The sequence below is a fragment of the Eubalaena glacialis genome, chromosome 14, assembly GCF_028564815.1.
Source record: "Eubalaena glacialis isolate mEubGla1 chromosome 14, mEubGla1.1.hap2.+ XY, whole genome shotgun sequence".
NCBI lineage: Eukaryota > Metazoa > Chordata > Mammalia > Artiodactyla > Balaenidae > Eubalaena > Eubalaena glacialis.
The window spans coordinates 31,839,577-31,856,943 of record NC_083729.1 but is presented as its reverse complement, the minus strand read 5'-3'; the positions used below and the strand labels follow the sequence as shown (position 1 = coordinate 31,856,943).

The 17,367-nt window shown below is 42.9% G+C and overlaps 1 protein-coding gene and 1 long non-coding RNA gene across 4 annotated transcripts in view; one reads left to right on the top strand and one right to left on the bottom strand.

Moving 5' to 3' along the window:
- The first annotated feature begins 664 nt into the window (after positions 1-664).
- Positions 665-17,351, top strand: LOC133104758 (uncharacterized). The gene is made up of 3 exons (XR_009703721.1): positions 665-696; positions 1,605-1,692; positions 17,193-17,351. It is a non-coding gene; the product is annotated as an uncharacterized LOC133104758 (long non-coding RNA).
- The window catches only part of GALM (galactose mutarotase), a 103,367-nt gene continuing 95,163 nt past the window's right edge, over positions 9,164-17,367 (bottom strand). For all 3 annotated transcript variants that reach the window (XM_061210551.1, XM_061210552.1, XM_061210550.1), the window contains 3 exons: positions 12,571-12,712; positions 10,899-11,073; positions 9,164-10,328 (listed from right to left, as the gene is read on the bottom strand). In XM_061210551.1, coding sequence (XP_061066534.1) covers positions 10,251-10,328; positions 10,899-11,073; positions 12,571-12,712 — 395 coding nt within the window. In that variant the 3' untranslated portion in view covers positions 9,164-10,250. The remainder of the gene's footprint in view (positions 10,329-10,898; positions 11,074-12,570; positions 12,713-17,367) is intronic.

Genomic DNA, 17,367 nt, shown 5'->3' with positions numbered 1-17,367 from the left:
TGAAAAGTGCTGGTCTAAACTCATTGCTTCTAAATTATTAACCTGGCATTGATTGGTAGCTAATTGAACACATCAGACATTGAGTGCTTTGGGCAATGAACCTTACCTTGGTTCTCCTAGGTATAGAGGTAGGTAAAGCATAACTCATGACTCCACGTTGGTAGTTCTCCTTTGGGCTTTGAATTAAGCTAAGTATCAAGTTAAAGTGTGGTCCTAACATTTTACCATGTCCCCTCTCCTAAGGACAAAGAATAAAATTTGAGGGGGTCTTGAAATACCATCAATTTGTGACTTTGGGTTAAATGAATGGTAGTGTGGGATTGTGGTTTTTGTCTTTGTGTAGCCTATCTCAAAGTCTAAAGGAACGCAGTGATTTCCAGGATATATTAAGCTTAAGTAGGAATTGAAAGCTCTGAAACTGACATGTTGGCAATGAGTTATCAGTGAAGGACAGGAGCAAAGAATTCATTAGATCTGGCTTTGAGTGAGCAACAATTGCTTGGAGACTTTTGCAGGGGAGGGCTGTATAGTATAGCCTAAAAGATGTATGCATAATTTTTTAGCTGGAAAGACACGAAGGCAAAGAAGGTCAAAGTAGCAAGAAATACTCGGGGCCTGGCTGGTGTTGGAGTGTTCGGAGGGTGGTGAGAACTGGTGACAAGCCGAAGAAATGAGACAAAGATGCCTAGGTTTAAGGTATGGTAGTATTAAAGCTGTTATATCCGGATCTAAAAGGTGGGGAAGAAAAGCACCTTTAGGATACCATTCTAGTAAAAAATGTCAAAGGACATTGTCAATCCTCACAACAAATTAATACTGTTAAAAACCCCATCTCATACAAGAGGAAATGGGCTTAGGGAGATTGGTAACAATATCGTACTATTAACCAGCTAAAAGGTAGGAAAAGTTTGATTCCTACTTAATGGTTTCAAAGCCCTAACTTTTTTAATCAAAGCACCTTTCTGCTCCCTTAAAACAAGACCACATTATGGAAGAGTCAGGAAGTAAAAGAACAAAATAACCCTTTGTCCTAGTTAATAAGCTATTTTCTTTCCAGACTTAATGGGGAAAAGATGCTAGATAGAAAGGTAGTTCTAGAGCACAGCCGTCAAGGCCACTTCTCAAACTTAATGCTTTTTACTTTTCCCACAGGCTGCTGGCCCAACCTATTTTCCATTTTTTGATTTGGTAATATACTCGATGTGTATACAGTGAGAAGACTCCCTACCCCTGACTCTCAGCTGCCCAGTTACCTCCCTAAAGGCAACTATTGTTGTCAGTTACATAGCCTGAGTACACATAGATTTTTTTTTTTTTTTTTTTAGCCACACCGTGTGGTTTGTGGGATATTAGTTCCCTGACCAGGGATTGAACCTGGACCCCAGCAGTGAAAGCTCAGTCCTAACCACTGGACCGCCAGGGAATTCCCACTTTCCTTTTTTCTTTTAACACAAAATACATACACCTTGTTTTTCTCATTTAATATCTTGGAGATCTTTCGTATAAGTAAAAATGGCACTTTTTTTTTTAAGTTGCATACTATTTAGTTGCTTGGATGGTGCATAATTTATGCATTAAACTTTTGTGCCCCTTCAATGTGCCAGGTACTACTAGCTTTGGAATATAGAAGTGAACAAAGTCTTTATCTTCATGGAGCTGGAGTTCTGGAGAGACAAAATGAACAAATATCAGGTGGGTAATAACTGATAGGGAGAATGATGGAACAGAAAGGACAGGGGATTGGTTGCTGTCGCGTAAAGGGTGGTCTCAGGAGGCCTCTGACAGCAACAACACTGGAGCCAGAGAGACAGTTACACCACCTTCGGAGGGCACCGTTGATGCAAAGGCCCTAAAGTAGTCTGAGCTGTTGGAGGGTAAGGAAGCCAGTAGGAAGTGAACAGAGGGGAGCGTGGGAAGAGATGGCATAGGAAGGGAAGGGATGTAAGATATAGATCATGTAGGACTTTGTGTCCTTTGGGAGGGACTCGCTGTTTTCCTTGGGAGAGTTTTTGAGCAAAGAGTGACAGGAATTGAATCAGTTCCCTACTAATGGATATGAGGGTTGTTTCTAATTACTATTATAATGCTGCAGTAAATAACCTTGTACAATACATTGCACATGTGACCCTGTATCTAGGATAATTCCCAGAAGTTGAATTGCTGGGTCAAAGGCTCCGTGCATTTATATTTTTGCTAGGTACTATTTGCCCTGGTGGAAATGGATAGGAGTGCCTGTTTCTCTCTGACATTGCTCATTTGGTACACATGGTGTAACCACATGGTGGGCTGTCAACCTTGTTGATTTTTACCAATCTTGTGTTGAAAAATGGTGTCTCAGCATAGCTTGTTTTAATTGTGGTAAAATACATGTTTTCCCCCCACTCTAAATTGCCGTGTGTTCAGGTCTGGTTTAGGTTCCCTTGCTCTCAACACACTGTCTATAGTAGGAGACTGTAATTGCCTGTTTACTTCTCCGTCGGTATGCTACCACAAGACAAATTGTGACAGCAGGTACCAGGCCTTGTTCTGTTTCTTCATTGCCTAGTGCTTATTAACACTTAAATATCTGATGAATGAAAAGTGAATTCATGGATGAATGAATGAATTCTAATCTATTAAACCAAACAGAAAATTGGAACCTCCTCTCTCCTGTGAGACCTTTATAATTAATCACCATTTCAATTAAAAGTCCATTTTTTCAGTTTAGCTACCTGTAAGACTGACTCCTGTCTGAATCTGCCTGCAGGGGATTTAGATCCTTAGGCTGCTATTTACAATGCCCAGCTCTACTCTGCAACTCTGGTGCAAGGTTTTTATCCCCTCATCTGGGTTAACGCTGAGAGTTCTGCCCAGAAAGGGTGTGGGGAATTTCTGTGCAGAAAGTTCTCTGCAGAAAGGGTACAAACTTACTAACACCCCAAGAACTGGTGAGCCTAGGTGAGTCAGCTTAACCTACATAAGGAAGGTCAAGTCATCCATTTCTTATGACTGTCAGATGCCTAAGGTTATGTCCTCTCCACCTCTGTAGATTCCCTGCGTTCTTAGTGACTGAAGCTTGAAGATGGCTGGATGTGATTCTATACAAAGACCCTGTTTTTATCTCGGTTTATAATATATCTTTAAGAAATCTGGATTCTAGAAAATGAATCCTTTCGCTGCTAAGAATAAAAAGTCTGACTGTAAAGAAATAATCTCTGTGGCAGAGGTAAAGGTAGATGGGTCTGTTTATCTTGGTCATTGACATTGTTGGACCATCACCAGAGTTTCTGGGCCCCTATATAACAAGAATTCCTTTGCCTAAGAACAGGTACCCTGTGACTTTTTGTGTTACAGTGGCTGAGTTGAGTAATTGCAGACTAAGTGTCACAAAGCTTAAAATATTTACTCTCTTGACCTTTAAAGAAAATGTTTGCCAACACCTGGTTTAGACATTTCTCTTTCTCTCTTTTTTTTTGGCCACGCTGCACGGCTCTCAGGATCTTAGTTCCCCGACCAGGGTTTGAACCCACACCCTCATCAGTCAAAGCCTGGAGTCCTAACCACTGGACCACCAGGGAATTCCCACATTTCTCTTTAACTGTTTACAGTCTTCAAAATAATTATCTCTGAAGATCTTGAGTACCAGGATTATTGGTAGGGTTGCCAGGGCCTTACCAAGACATACTTTTGATCTGGGAAGATTGTTTCTCTGTGACTCATTCTTGAGGAAGTACTTCCTGAAGCTAGAGAGCAAATTCTAGCTAAACACACTAATGCACTTAAAATACTGGTGAATGTTATGAGGCAATAATGAGGAAAGCTTTTACACTAGGGCAGTGGTTCTCAGGCCTGGTTACAAATTAGGATCACCCAGGGAGCTTTAAAAACATTCTAATGAAATCAGTTGCTGAGGGTGAAGCTTGGGCATTAATATTCTAAAAATCTCCCTTGGTGATTCTAATATACAACCAAAATTGAAAACTGCTTAAAGACTAGTGCTAACCAGCTCCTACTTCACTAGTTATTAGACAGACTGGCCTAGCTTATTGCTATTAGAAAGTTAGCAGTACGCACATGTGATTCAAAGGAGGATTCTACAATAGATCCTCTAGGATTCTCTGATCCTTTCTCTAAACAAATGACCGTATGTGGGAATGGAACCTTTCTATGAAAAAGGGGTTTATATTAGTGCCAGTAGAGGTCACTGTGCTCAAAGAAATACTCATTTTTTAAAAAGTTAACATTCTGTTCAAGAGATTTGAAGGAGTATTTATCAGAACTATTGGGTTATATCCAACACTAAGTCAACTCCAGACATGGCCTCTCGTCACAATTGCTTCAAAGCATCTAAGGCTCTATTGCATGCATGCATTTATATACATTTATAATTGTTATATCTTCCTGATATATTGATGTTTTTATCCTTATAAAATATCTCTCTAGTACTCTTTCTTGTTTTAAAGTCTATTTTTTTTAATATTAATATAGCCACTGTGCCTATTTTATGATTAATGTTTGTGTGGTATATTTTTTCCTTCCATTTACTTTCAGCTTATTGGTACGTATACAGTTGACCCTTGAACAGCGTGGGTTTGACCAACATGGTCCACTTACACGTGTATATTTTTTCAATAGATTCTACATACCTACGTGGTCCGCAGATGCAGAACCACAGATGCAGATGGCTGACTGTAGTTACATGTAGATTTTTGACCTGGTGGTCATGGTGGTGGGGTACTTCAAGGATCAACTGTAGTTAGTTGCTCGATCTTGCTTTTTAATTCAGTCTGACAAACCGCCTTTTGGTTTGTTTAAACCATCTACATATAGAATATTGATATGGTTGGATTTATAATTGCCATTTTGTTATTTTCTATATGTCTCCTGTCTTTTTCTCTTCCTCCTTTTATGGCTTTCTTTTGTATTAAACATTTTTTTAGTGTACTATTTAAATTCCTATTGATTTTTTTTTTCCACTGTATTTTTGAGTTATTTCCTTAGTGGTTGGCTCTTAATTTATCATAATCTTCAGTTTATTTATTTATTTATTTATTTATTTATGGCTGTGTTGGGTCTTTGTTGCTGCTCGCTGGCTTTCTCTGGTTGCGGCGAGCAGGGGCTACTCTTCGTTGCGGTGTGCGGGCTTCTCGTTGAGGTGGCTTCTCTCGTTGCGGAGCATGGGCTCTAGGCTTGCGGGCTTCAGTAGTTGCAGCATGCAGGCTCAGTAGTTGTGGCTCTCGGGCTCTAGAGCACAGGCTCGGTAGTTGTGGCACACAGGCTTAGTTGCTCTGTGGCATGTGGGATCTTCCCGGACCAGGGATCTAACCCGTGTCCCCTGCATTGGCAGGTGGACTCTTAATGACTGCGCCACCAGGGAAGTCCCTACTTCAGATTAATATTCTGGTAAAATATAGAAATTTTGCTCCAGTATATTTTCTTTTCTTGAACTTCCCTCCCTGTGCTATATTGTATATTATAAACTCAATGATACAGTGTTTAATTATTGCCTCATACAACCTTACGTCTTTTAAAGAAAAGATGAGAAGATATACCGTTTCTGATATTCTTCATTTCTTTCCATGGATTCGAGTTACTGTCTTAATTTCATTTCAGCATGAAAGACTTCCTCTAGTATTTCTTGTAAGACAGCTCTGCTAGCAATGAGTTTTCTAATTGTTTATCTGGGAAATTTTTTTTTTTTTTTTAAGATTTTTTTTGATGGGGACCATCTTTTTTAAAGTCTTTATTGAATTTGTTACAATATTGCATCTGTTTTATGTTTTGGTTTTTTGGCCCCAAGGCATGTGGGATCTTAGCTCCCCAACCAGGGATCGAACCCGCACCACCTGCATTGGAAGGCGAAGTCTCAACCACTGGACCACCAGGGAAGTCCCTATCTGGGAATGTTTGTATTTCACTTTTGCATTTGAAGGGTAGTTTTGGGTGGTATAGAATCCTTGGTCTTTAAGCACATTGACTATGTCATTCTACTGCCTCCTGGACTCCATTGTTTCAGATGAGAAGTCAGATGTTAATTGTACTGGTGGTCTTCCGTAGTGACGAGGCTTCTTTCTCTTGCTTTCAAATTTTCTTTTTGCTTTTTGGCATTTAACAGTTTAAATATGACGTATCTGGGACTTCCCTGGTGGCTCAGTGGTTAAGAATCCACCTGCCAATGCAGGGGACACGGGTTCGATCCCTGCTCCGGGAAGATCCCACATGCCGTGGAGCAACTAAGCCTTTGCACCACAACTACTGAAGCCCTTGCGCCTAGAGCCCATGCTCTGCAACAAGAGAATCCATCGCAATAAGAAGCCCGTGCGCAGCAACGAAGACCCAACGCAGCGCCCCCGCCCAAATAAATAAATATGACATATCTAGGTGGGGATCTCTTTGTATTTATCCTTGTTGGAGTTATTGAACTTGTTGGATGTATAGATTAATGGTTTTCATCAAATTTGGGGAGTTTCTTGCCATTAATTTTTGAAATATTTTTCTGTCCCTTTACCTTTGGGACCTCCATTACACATATGTTGATGTGCTTATTGTTGTGCCACAGATCTCTGAGGTTCTCTTCCATTTTCTTCAGTCTTTTTTTTCTGTTTTTCAGATTGAGTAATTGCTATTGATCTGTCTTCAAGTTCACTTTTTTTTTTCTGCCATCTTTAATCTGCTTCTGAGCCTCTGTAGTTGGAATTGTCATTTGTTACTGTACATTTCAACCTCAGAATTTCGCTTGGTTCTTTTTTGTAATCTCTATTCAGTGATTTTTGTTATTTCTGAAAACATTCTTGTGTTTATTTTTAATAGTTTCTTTTTCTTTAAAAACAAGTTTTATTCCCTACAGCAGTGGTCCCCAACCTTTTTGGCACCAGGGACCAGTTTTGTGGAAGACAACTTTTCCGTGGACCTGGGGTGGGGGGTGGGGGTGGGCGGGGGATGGTTCAGGCGGGAATGCAAGTGATGGGGAGCGGCAGATGAAGCTCTGCTGGCTCGCCCACCGCTCACCTCCTGCTGTGCAGCCCAGGGGTCAGGGACCCCTGTCCTATAGGACTCCGCAGAGTTTTTTTTTTTAGCCGTGCCAAGCAGCATGCGGGATCTTAGTTCCCTGACCAGGGATCGAACCCATGCCCCTGCAGTGGAAGTGCAGAGTCTTAACCACTGGACCACCAGGGAGGTCCCTGTGTTTATTTTTAAGCTCAGCTTTGTAGGGGTTGCCCTGTGTCTGCATAGCTTGCTTAGTGGTTAGCAACTGGATGGTCGTCGTGCTCAGACACCTCAACCAGATTTCTGCCGTCTGCTGATGGATCTATGTGAAGGTAGGGAGTTGATTCAGTGTTTAGGCTGTTTTCAAGTCTGTTTTCTTTTTGCTAAGTCCCTTTTAATTTCCTCTGCACATGTATGCGGCCTCAGGGTTGGCTAGGAGTGTATGAATAGCTTGGCCCTCTCTGGTCTCTGCTATGTATGTGTGTAGCCTCTGATCACCCAGAAATCTGCTTGCTCCAACCATAATTGCAAACTCAGGCTAGTAGAGCCATCAACCCTCCCAGCTCTCGTAGCACCAAGATCATTATTTTTATTGACAAAGCAGTTGGGCATGGATATCACCTACCACTCCAAAATGAGAACCTCCCCCGCCTTCTGACCATAGCAATCTTCTGGTCTTCGTGTTCTGTTTTGCTCTGGCAGAAGCTCCACAGTGACTGAGCTGGGGGAATAAAGGGAATGGGAGCAGCCCCAGGCAAGGATGCCACAGTCTTCCACTGTTCCTACTCAAAGTTCAGTTTTTCAAACATAAACGTGTCTTGGGTTGTATGTTTTGGGTCAGTTCCCAGAGCACTGGAACTGTTTTGTCAATTTCCTTCTACATTTGAAGAGAGGATTTGCTGACTTCCCTACACTGCCAGCTGTAGCTGGCAGTGCTACCCAGACCATCTGAGAGTTTAATTATGATTTGAGTAATTGGAGAAGTTGGAACTTGAAGATAAATTCCTCGTTTGGAAAAGGACTGCAGTCCTGTTGAAAATATCCAAAAAGCCCATTGCAAACTGTGATCCAGTTGTTTAAAATGGTTATAATGGGAACTGGCTAGGGAAGAGGGTATATGCTGTGCTTCCCTCCTTTCTTCTGGTAATTCTGTATTTTTTCAAGTTCTACTTTTTTTTTTTTTTTTGGCCACATGTGGGATCTCAGTTCCCTGACCAGGGATTGAACCTGCACCCTCTGCACTGGAAGTGTGTCTTAACCACTGGACCGCATCTTACCTTGTTAGGCAAAATGAATGGGAACTGGAAAAATGAAAATCTTACAGTTAATAATAAGAACTTGTGTCATATGAATTTGAAACAAACAGGAATCCATAGATGTTGAACTGAAGTCAATAATATGCTCACCTGTGAAAGATCGGTACTCAGAATAATACAGCACTAGTCTGGTTGTGGGTAGAGGGTTGTATGGACTCTACAAAGAAGGCATGGATTCCTGGGGACCTGGAGACTTACTCTTGGGGGAGGGGGTTGCATTTGAGTGGATATTTGCATTTTCAACAAGGCTTTAATAATTCTGTAGTTATATATGGTGTTTTCCGTATTGAGTACCATGTTTGTTTTCACCACCTCACATGAATTGCACTAGTGGCTAGCTTTAGTTCCAACCTGCAGACATATACTCACCTTCCAGATAATTACAGTCGAATCCCTTTGCCTTACAGGTGAGAAAACTGAGGCCAAATGAAATTAGACTGTTTGCCCATGGAGTAAAAGCCAGGAGCAAAGTTAGTGCTCAGGGCTCCCAGCTCTGTCATGGTGCAATTCTACATCATCTGGTTGTTACTATTAGTCTTGTTTTCCCCAGAGAGACTGTGATATCTCTAAGGGACATAACTACATCTTGGACATTACCTCTTGAACCCCTTAAACCCAGGAGAGAACTGTGTACACAATAGGTACTCAGAAAATCCATGCTGAAATGAGTTAAAAAATAAACACTCTGGTTTATTTTTGTTGCTAAGAGAGAGGGGAAGTATAGGAATTTCCATAGGCTGCCATTTAAGTAGTGTTCCTCTAGGAAGATGCTGGGGCTGTATTGGAGAGTATGGTAGAATCCAGAACACACCGTTTATATTTGGTCCATTTCCCAAAGGTCCATGCCTGACAGATCTAAAGATAAGTGAAGAAACTGGGAGTTTTCTGAAGATGCAGATTTTGATTTTATTTCAACCGATTATTAGTGTATAATAGTATAAGATACATTTCTCTAAAAACCACCAACCCAAACCCATCACTGATGATTCAGTTATTCAGGAAAGGAGGGAAGCCCAGGCTGATCTACGTAACACAACATCTGTTCTCGGTGCAATGTGCAATCCTCAGTCAAGGCCCTCCTCACACTAACACAACTCCTGTCTCCATGGCTTCCTTCCCATGCCTTGGCTGGGCTGGGCTTTCTCAGTTAACCCCAAAGGCAGAGAATCAAATTTACAGATTCTTCCTGGACATTTTGATCTTGCACTTTAAGTCACACCATCTGTAGGCTCAGAGACAGACTAAAGCTTCTTATAAAAGTGAATCTGGGAAGAAAGGATGGCTCTAACAGAGTGAGGGTCAGACCCCCCTTTGCCCATCAGTGACACTCGGAATGCTCTGGAAGACGAGTGGAGGCAAAGGGGACTTGAACTCACATGACCTGACCTCGAGTCCTGGCTAAAATTTTTCCTAGCTCTGTGCCTTTAGGTGGGTCATTTATCCCCTCTAAGCCTCAGCTGGCTCACTTCTCCATTATCTGTTGCCGTATCGGGGCAGAGAGGTCCTTCTGCCAGCAGGTTGAATGAGCTAAGTGACCTATGAAAACTCCAAAGTGCACAGTGCAAGGTGGTGTAAGGTAGAGAAGGAGGAAAAAGAAAAGGAATGAGAGTAGGATCAAAGAAAGAAAGGGTGAAAAGTAGAAAAGAAAGAGGCAGAATGGCGAGATGGAGCCAACACAAGGAGCTCAGTTACCACTTCTGGGCTACGGTCAAGGCTTAGATGATGACATTGATGGCTGGGTCCTCTTCACTGCACGGAGAACAGAGCTGATCTTTAGACCTGGCCTGGAGCCAGTCTTTGGGAAGGAATCTATTCAGACTGACTATCATGACAGCTACCATTTGTATGATTTTAATTCACAGGATCACTTTTAAAGCCTCTAAATCTTCATCTCATCTCTGCATAGGTGACAGGCTGCTGAAGGGGCTCCCAGCCTGGCCCTGGAGCAGGTCACATCTTTACACTTCCTTAAGCCACAGAAAACTTGAACCAAGTGGTGTGGTCATACTCCTCACCAGGCTTCAGCAACACAGGAGGGAAGTGGGGCTGTGAAGGGGAAAACAATACAGGTTACACCTTGCCAGCCCAGGTTGCACCCTTAACCATTCAGGATGGCTTTTGGACTGGTCTCTAGACCAGTTCTGTGAACCAGTCGCCAGTGTAAGAACTGTTTATTATTGGTTTGCAATGAGATAAAGAACTTGAACCAGAATGAAAATCAACCACATCACTAAACACTATCACAGCAAGACTTTCTTAAGGAAGCAGGGTTGATTTACATTCTGGTGCAAGCTACAAGCATCTTATTATGGGCTGGAGCTTTGAGGAGCATTACTCTATAAAATAGCTAGAAAAGAAAGTTATGAGGAAGTAAACAGGATGAAAAGATTTGGAGGATCATCTTAACACTGTGGTTTCAGAAAATAATAGATTTTTTTTTAACATGTAAATGCCATCTTAGTAATGTGGTTTCCTGTGTTGTTCATGACTTGGAGAAGAGAACATACACAGATTTTTGAATCATACAGATCAAGTCTGACTTGAGTGTTATGACCTCTGTCATCCAGTGTGACCTTGGACACACCACCACTCTAACAAGCTGGCTTGTAGACTTACCTGATTGACTGCATCAGGCCAGTTCTGGGTCTCAAGGCAGAAACCGGAGTGTTTGGGATAGACTGCTCCACTCTTGCCCTTCAGTGTGCCATCCAGGAAGTTGCCCGTATAAAACTGGACACCCGGCTGGGTGGTGTACACTTCCAGTACCCGCCCGCTTCCAGCATGATGGACCCTAGGGATAAAGCCAGACCACATATATATAGGTCCAGGGTGGAAAAGCAGACAGGGAAAAGCTGGGAAGCAGCTCTGAGACAGGAATCAGACCCAGTTACAGAGCAGGGGCAACATATACGGAGGAGACAAAGGTAAGAAGGGCATGGCGGGAACTTCTCGCAGCCTCTTAGGTGAGGCATGAGTAGGTGGTTTTGAGGATCCCCAATAGCAACTTCTCACTCTGAGCTTGGCTTCTCTGGGGAAGGGCAAAAGGGACTCACCCCGGTCAGATATGTTTGTGTGTGTCGGGGGCGGCCAGGTTGGAGACAGTTAGGCTGGGATACTTTCTCATAAAGAGGTGGAGCTCTCTGCTTGGTCTGGCAAGACAACCAGCTATGTCTTCTGAAAGAGAATAGATGCTTCTCCAAATTAAACTGCCCGCCACCCTTGGGGCTAGAGCAGGCAGGGCTCTTTAGCCAGATCCCCCGCAGAATAGATCTGTTCTGGGTTTCTGCCAAATTGTTTCCTTTTTTAAAAAAAACAGGCCTCTACAGATGGGAGAGTACCCACCTGGTCCTATACTTGGGGTCAAAGGGATATATAGATAAAGAAAGGCTGGGTCTTACAGACTTACCGAGGTAAGACATCCCCACAATGTGTAGTCAACCAAGAGGTTCGGGGAAAGATGTTTGGAAAGAGAAAGGCCAGGATTTGAATAGTGGCAGGGAGGTCGGAAGTTCTCCTCACGTGGGGGCCGTGGAAAGAGAAATGTGAATAGGAGGGACAGAGGAGAAAAGCAGGCTTGAGCTAGAAGAACACAGCTGGGGTCTTGGTGCTGGGGCTCTGAGCAAGAGAAGGCTTTTGAAGTTCTTTCTGTTTCTGTTAGAGCTTAAATTATTTTCTCTGCTTTATTTAAGACCCGTTCATTCTGCAAACATTTATTAATTATTTGCTAGTGCCGAGCATGGTATTAGGGTGTTAGGGTAAAGGTAGAGATTCACAAAGATAAGATGGCACAAGGTACTTGGAATTTAGTGAGAAGGAGGGTGTGGACAGAGATGCCTGTCAGACAAGGCTGGAGGTGGTGAGTGCTATAAGGGAAATGCAACCTCCAGCTTGTCATGGAAGTAGGCAAATCATACATCAAAAGTCAAGAAAGGACGAAGGACTCTGGAAGTTCATGGAAAGCAGAGGTGACTTCAGTCAGGAGGAGTTGGGGCTTCTAACAAAAAAAGGGCCTTAGAGAACAGGCAGAGATGGGGAGAGGGGAAGCAAAGAGACAGGATGCCAGGTAGGGGCACAGGGAAAACGGTATGATGGGGGAGGGGGGAGATGTATTCACCTATGGAATAGGAGCTTTGAAAAGGCACATAGGATGTGGTAGTTGGTCCCCTGTAGCATAGTAAATGGCATTAATATGGCAGAGGAAAAGCTCCTCAAATAGGAGTTGGTATCTTTTCTTCCCAACAAATGAAAGGCAAATGCAAAGTACAGGCAGCAAATGAAAAGTGCCTACCGTGCACAAAAACGCTTTTCTTTAGATCCCTTCAGACAGAAATTGTGGTCAAAGCCATTCATGTGGAACTCCTGCAGGTGTTTTCCAAGCTCCACTGGCTTCCTCAGGTCAAATGCAGTTCCCTGCACTGGAGCAACTTCTCCTGGTGGGAAGAGGCAGAAAAAAGAGTGACAAATGCCTAAATAAAATCTTTATATCCTAAAGACCCACTGGTTCTACCCTCCCAGCCTTCATTTCAAGTTGTAAAGGAGGTAGGAGTCCAGATCCTAAGAATAATAAATTATTGGATCTCCTTAATTGTAAAATGTTACTGACTGCAAGATGCAGTAGCTATAACACTCAGAATCATTCAAGCGTGAACAAAGTACAAAAATCAAGGAAATGCATAATTTCCGTTAAGGAATAAGTTGGATAAAGGGTGATGGTTGTCCTAACCATTGAGTCAATCACCTTGTTGACATTTCTTGCTTTAATGCTGAAATATCCCAGGGCTCATAACTGAGCATTAATACCTGGTACTGGCTAACCAGATGATAACAGTGTTCCTGAGATTAGTGATTTTCGAACCATTTGGGGCCATTATTAGCCAAAGTGACACTGGTAGCCACTCTTCCCCAATCACTTCCCTGATCAGTCTGTAGACTTGAAACATAGAGGGAACTGTTAATAACAACACTGGGACAAATGAGTTAACCGGGACAGTTGGGGGGAAACTAGGATGTATGGTCACTCTACTATTAGCCAATTTTAGAGTCAATCCTTTGTTTGTTTGTTTATTTATTTATTTATTTATTTAGGCTGCGTTGGGTCTTCATTGCTGTGCGCGGGCTTTCTCTAGTTGCGGCGAGCAGGGGCTACTCTTCGTTGCAATGTGCAGTCTTTTCATTGCGGTGGCTTCTCTTGTTCTGGAGCACAGGCTCTAGGCTCGCGGGTTTCAGTAGTTGCGGCACACGGGCTCAGTAGTTGTGGCTCGCGGGCTCTAGAGCGCAGGCTCAGTAGTTGTGGCACACGGGCTTTGTTGCTCCGCAGCATGTGGGATCTTCCCGGACCAGGGCTCAAACCCATGTCCCCTGCATTGGCAAGTGGATTCTTAACCACTGCGCCACCAGGGAAGCCCAGAGTCAATCCTTTGAATGAAAGCTTTGTGTCTCTAGGAGTGCTTCTTGGAGGAGTTATAGTTGGCAAGCACCACCCCCTTCCTATGTGTAAGCCAGATTCCTCAACCTCTAATAAGTATATTTGTTCTTATCAAGGTGGGACATTCTGAAGCCTCTTTTCAATGATGTGGGTGGGTGACCAATCCTGAGGGAGGACACTGCAGTGTGAAGACCCTCAACTCTTAAAGGGCAAAGCACAGAAGGAATCTGGATGGGAGCCCCATCTTGGTGGTTATTACACAACAAATGATGTCCAGTCAAGACTATCCCTTCGTGGTGTTACAGAACTCAAGGGTGTTGGGACCAGAAGGGTTCTCAGAGCTCATCTGGTCCAAACTGCTCATGTAACAGATGAGACTGAGACCCACACAACTTGATATCATCAAACAACAACCTGTGATATTGATATACCATATTTCCTCAATTTAAGACACTCATTTTCTCATATATATATATAGGCTATAAAATATATATATTTATATATATATATATATTTTATATATATATTATAATTCCACTCGGCTTGCAGAATCTTAGTTCCCCCCATGGGATCGAACCTGGGCCCCGACAGTGAAAGCGCGGAGTCCACTGGACTGCCAAGGAATTCCCTCATTTTCATATTTTAAAATCTCTGAAATCATGTCATGTCATGGTTTAACTGGCAGAGGTGTTTTTTTTCCTTCATGGAATGTAAAATAATGGTGAACTTTACAACTGATGGCATCTTAGAGTTGATAAAATATGTGAAAATAATTTGCCACATCTTCTGCTCTACTAAAACCACTGAACAAGAAATCAGGGCTTTGAGGAAATTCCCTGGCGGTCCAGTGGTGAGGGCTCTGCACTCTCATTGCCGAGGGCCTGGGTTTTGACCCCTGGTTGGGGAACTAAAATCCTGCAAGCCACGCGGTGCAGCCAAAAAAAAAAAAAAAATCAGGGCTTTGAGGGTGAAAAAGACGAATTAGCGTTATCTTGTGAGTAATTTCTCTGGAGATCCAAGGGAGAGAGCAAATTTCTCAAGAGTCCTCTAGACATGCTTGCCAAAAGGCTATAACATGGGTTTTACATTCTTCTGAATATTGTGCCATTTTGCTTTATCACCTTTCATTCTCTTCCCAACTTTCAGATCTGTTCTTCCCTAGATGCTAGGCTGAGCCATCTCAAACAACGTACACAAATATTCTGAATTTAGCTCAGTTAAGAAAGCCCAGGGAATGTGCGGAAGAATTCCTCCTCGTAGGCATGTTTCTGGAGTATGACAGAGCCAGGGCAATGGACTAGGAGCCTATTCACAGTCACTCGTCTGATCGATCATCACATTAAACACCTACTGTATGCCAGGCACTCTGCTGGGCAGAGCTGATACATAGATGAGACAGGACCTGCCTTTTTAAGCTGCTTGCAGTCTGAAGGAGGGAGAGGACGTATAAGCCGCTCATAACCACAGAGTGTGAAGAGTGCTCCCATAGAGGCACAGCTGTAAGAAAGAAGACAGGCAGTGTGACTGGGTTGGCTTAGATGTGGCAGACTGGGGAGATTTCATGGATAAAAGTTTATTAGTTGAGCTGAGACTTGAGGTGAGGTCATAGGTTGAATGGGTGAAGAAGGTTGAAGAATAATCGATGTGGAGGAAACAGCTTAAGTGCAAGGTGGTAGTGTGTGTGTGTGTACTGTAATAGCAGCAGCAGCAGCAGCAGTAGTAGCAGTTGCAGGGTAGAATGCCTCAGATGAGGAAAGAGATTAAGTAAAGTTAGATGAAATCACTTCTCTGAGCCTGGGGTTTTTCATCTGTGCAACAAATAAGCTGGACTAAATCACTGACTTTCACCCCCTACCCCATTCCTGCAGAATTTTTTATTTCAGAGGGAAGCTCAATAAATACAAGTGCGCGCACACACACACACATAAAATAAATATACATATACCGTTGACCCTTGAACAACATGGTTTTGAAATGCACGGGTCCACTTATACATGGATTTTTTTCAGTAATACATACTACAGTACTACACTGTCTTTTTTTTTTAATTTTTAATTTTATTTTTTTTGGCTGCATTGCTGCACATGGGCTTTTGTCTAGTGTGGAGAGCAGGAGCTACTCTTCGTTGCAGTGTGCGGGCTTCTCATTGCGGCAGCTTCTCTTGTTGTGGCTCACGGGCTCTAGACGTGCAGGCTCGGCAGTTGTGGCGCACAGGCTTAGTTGCTCTGCGGCATGTGGGATCTTCCTGGACCAGGGATCGAACCCGTGTCCCCTGCATTGGCAGGCGGATTCTTAACCACTGCGCCACCAGGAAAGTCCCTACACTGTCCTTGATTGGTTGAATCTGCAGATTTGGAGGGCCAACTGTAAAGTTATAGGTGGATTTTCGACTGCATGGAGGGTTAGTGCCCCAACCTCCGCACTGTTCAAGGGTCAACTGTATACAACATAAAATACATATATATAAAAGCCAGAGTGAAGCCAGTACAAGCTCTGAGCAGCTCACCTAGAAAACCCTAGGAACAGATGATGGCAGAGGTGCACCCCATCCCACCCCCTAAAAGTATGACCCACTTAGGAGTGAGAAGCCCCTGGTCCTAGGATCTTCCCCAAATACAAAGAATCCCAGGTTCCTCTGCAGCAGGCCAGGCAATCTGGCCAGTCTTTCTTGAGGGGGAAAGAGGAAAGGGACTCTGTTTCAGAGCCTTACACAATGATACAGTTTAGTACATTTAAAAGTTTTTGTATTGTCCCAGACCTGAATCATATATTTTGAAGGTAAGTACAGACATTAGGTGTTTAACATACTCTTTCAGGGTGAGAGTTATTTTTCCTTTCATGCGGTCAGATGGGTAATGTTTTAGGAACTTGGTTTCTGCTATTTTTAGAGGAGAGATATAGCATGCAAAGTGGGGCTGGAATCTTAGGAGGCTAAGAAAAATGAGGAGCTTGTACCTTACCATTAAAAAATTACATAGGAAAAAGAGAACTGACTTTTAGCCATTTAAAGCATTTGGTTCTGCTTCTGTGAGTTCCTAAATACTAAGAAACATGAATGTCCTGTCTTTGGGTGAAAAGGGGGTATCCTTTCCTTAACTCAGAACTTCTGCTCAGAAATGTAGTCTTTTTGGCACGTGAGGACTGGGGTCTTTGAGTTCACACAGAGCCGCGAGGGTGCCTGGGTTCCAGAGCTCCTGAGGGAGACACGGAGGCCTGGCTAAGACCATCCTAGTGTCTGGTGTCCACTGTTTAACCAAGAGGATCCTTCTCTTACCAGAGTCAGCTTTAGGAAAAGTTAAGTGGTATTCTTTTTGAAACATCCTTTAAAAGCATCTATTTCCTTTATCTTGGTTCTCCTTTTCCAAAAAAGAATTCTTGAGTAGGTAATATTTACACATGTAATCAATTTAAAAGATAACAAATGTAAAAGGTACAAAGTCGTACTCTACAGTGAAAAGAATTTCTCTCGTCTTTGTTCCCTACAGATCCAGTTTCCTTCAACAGAAGCAACCATTGTCACTTGTTTCTCATGCACCTTCCAGAGATACTACAAGGATATCCAAGCATTTAAGTGCACGTCCATGCACATCCACAAACTCACAGCCTGTTTCCACCTTGAACTTTTCACTCAGTTTATCTTGGAGGTTGTTGCTAAATTTA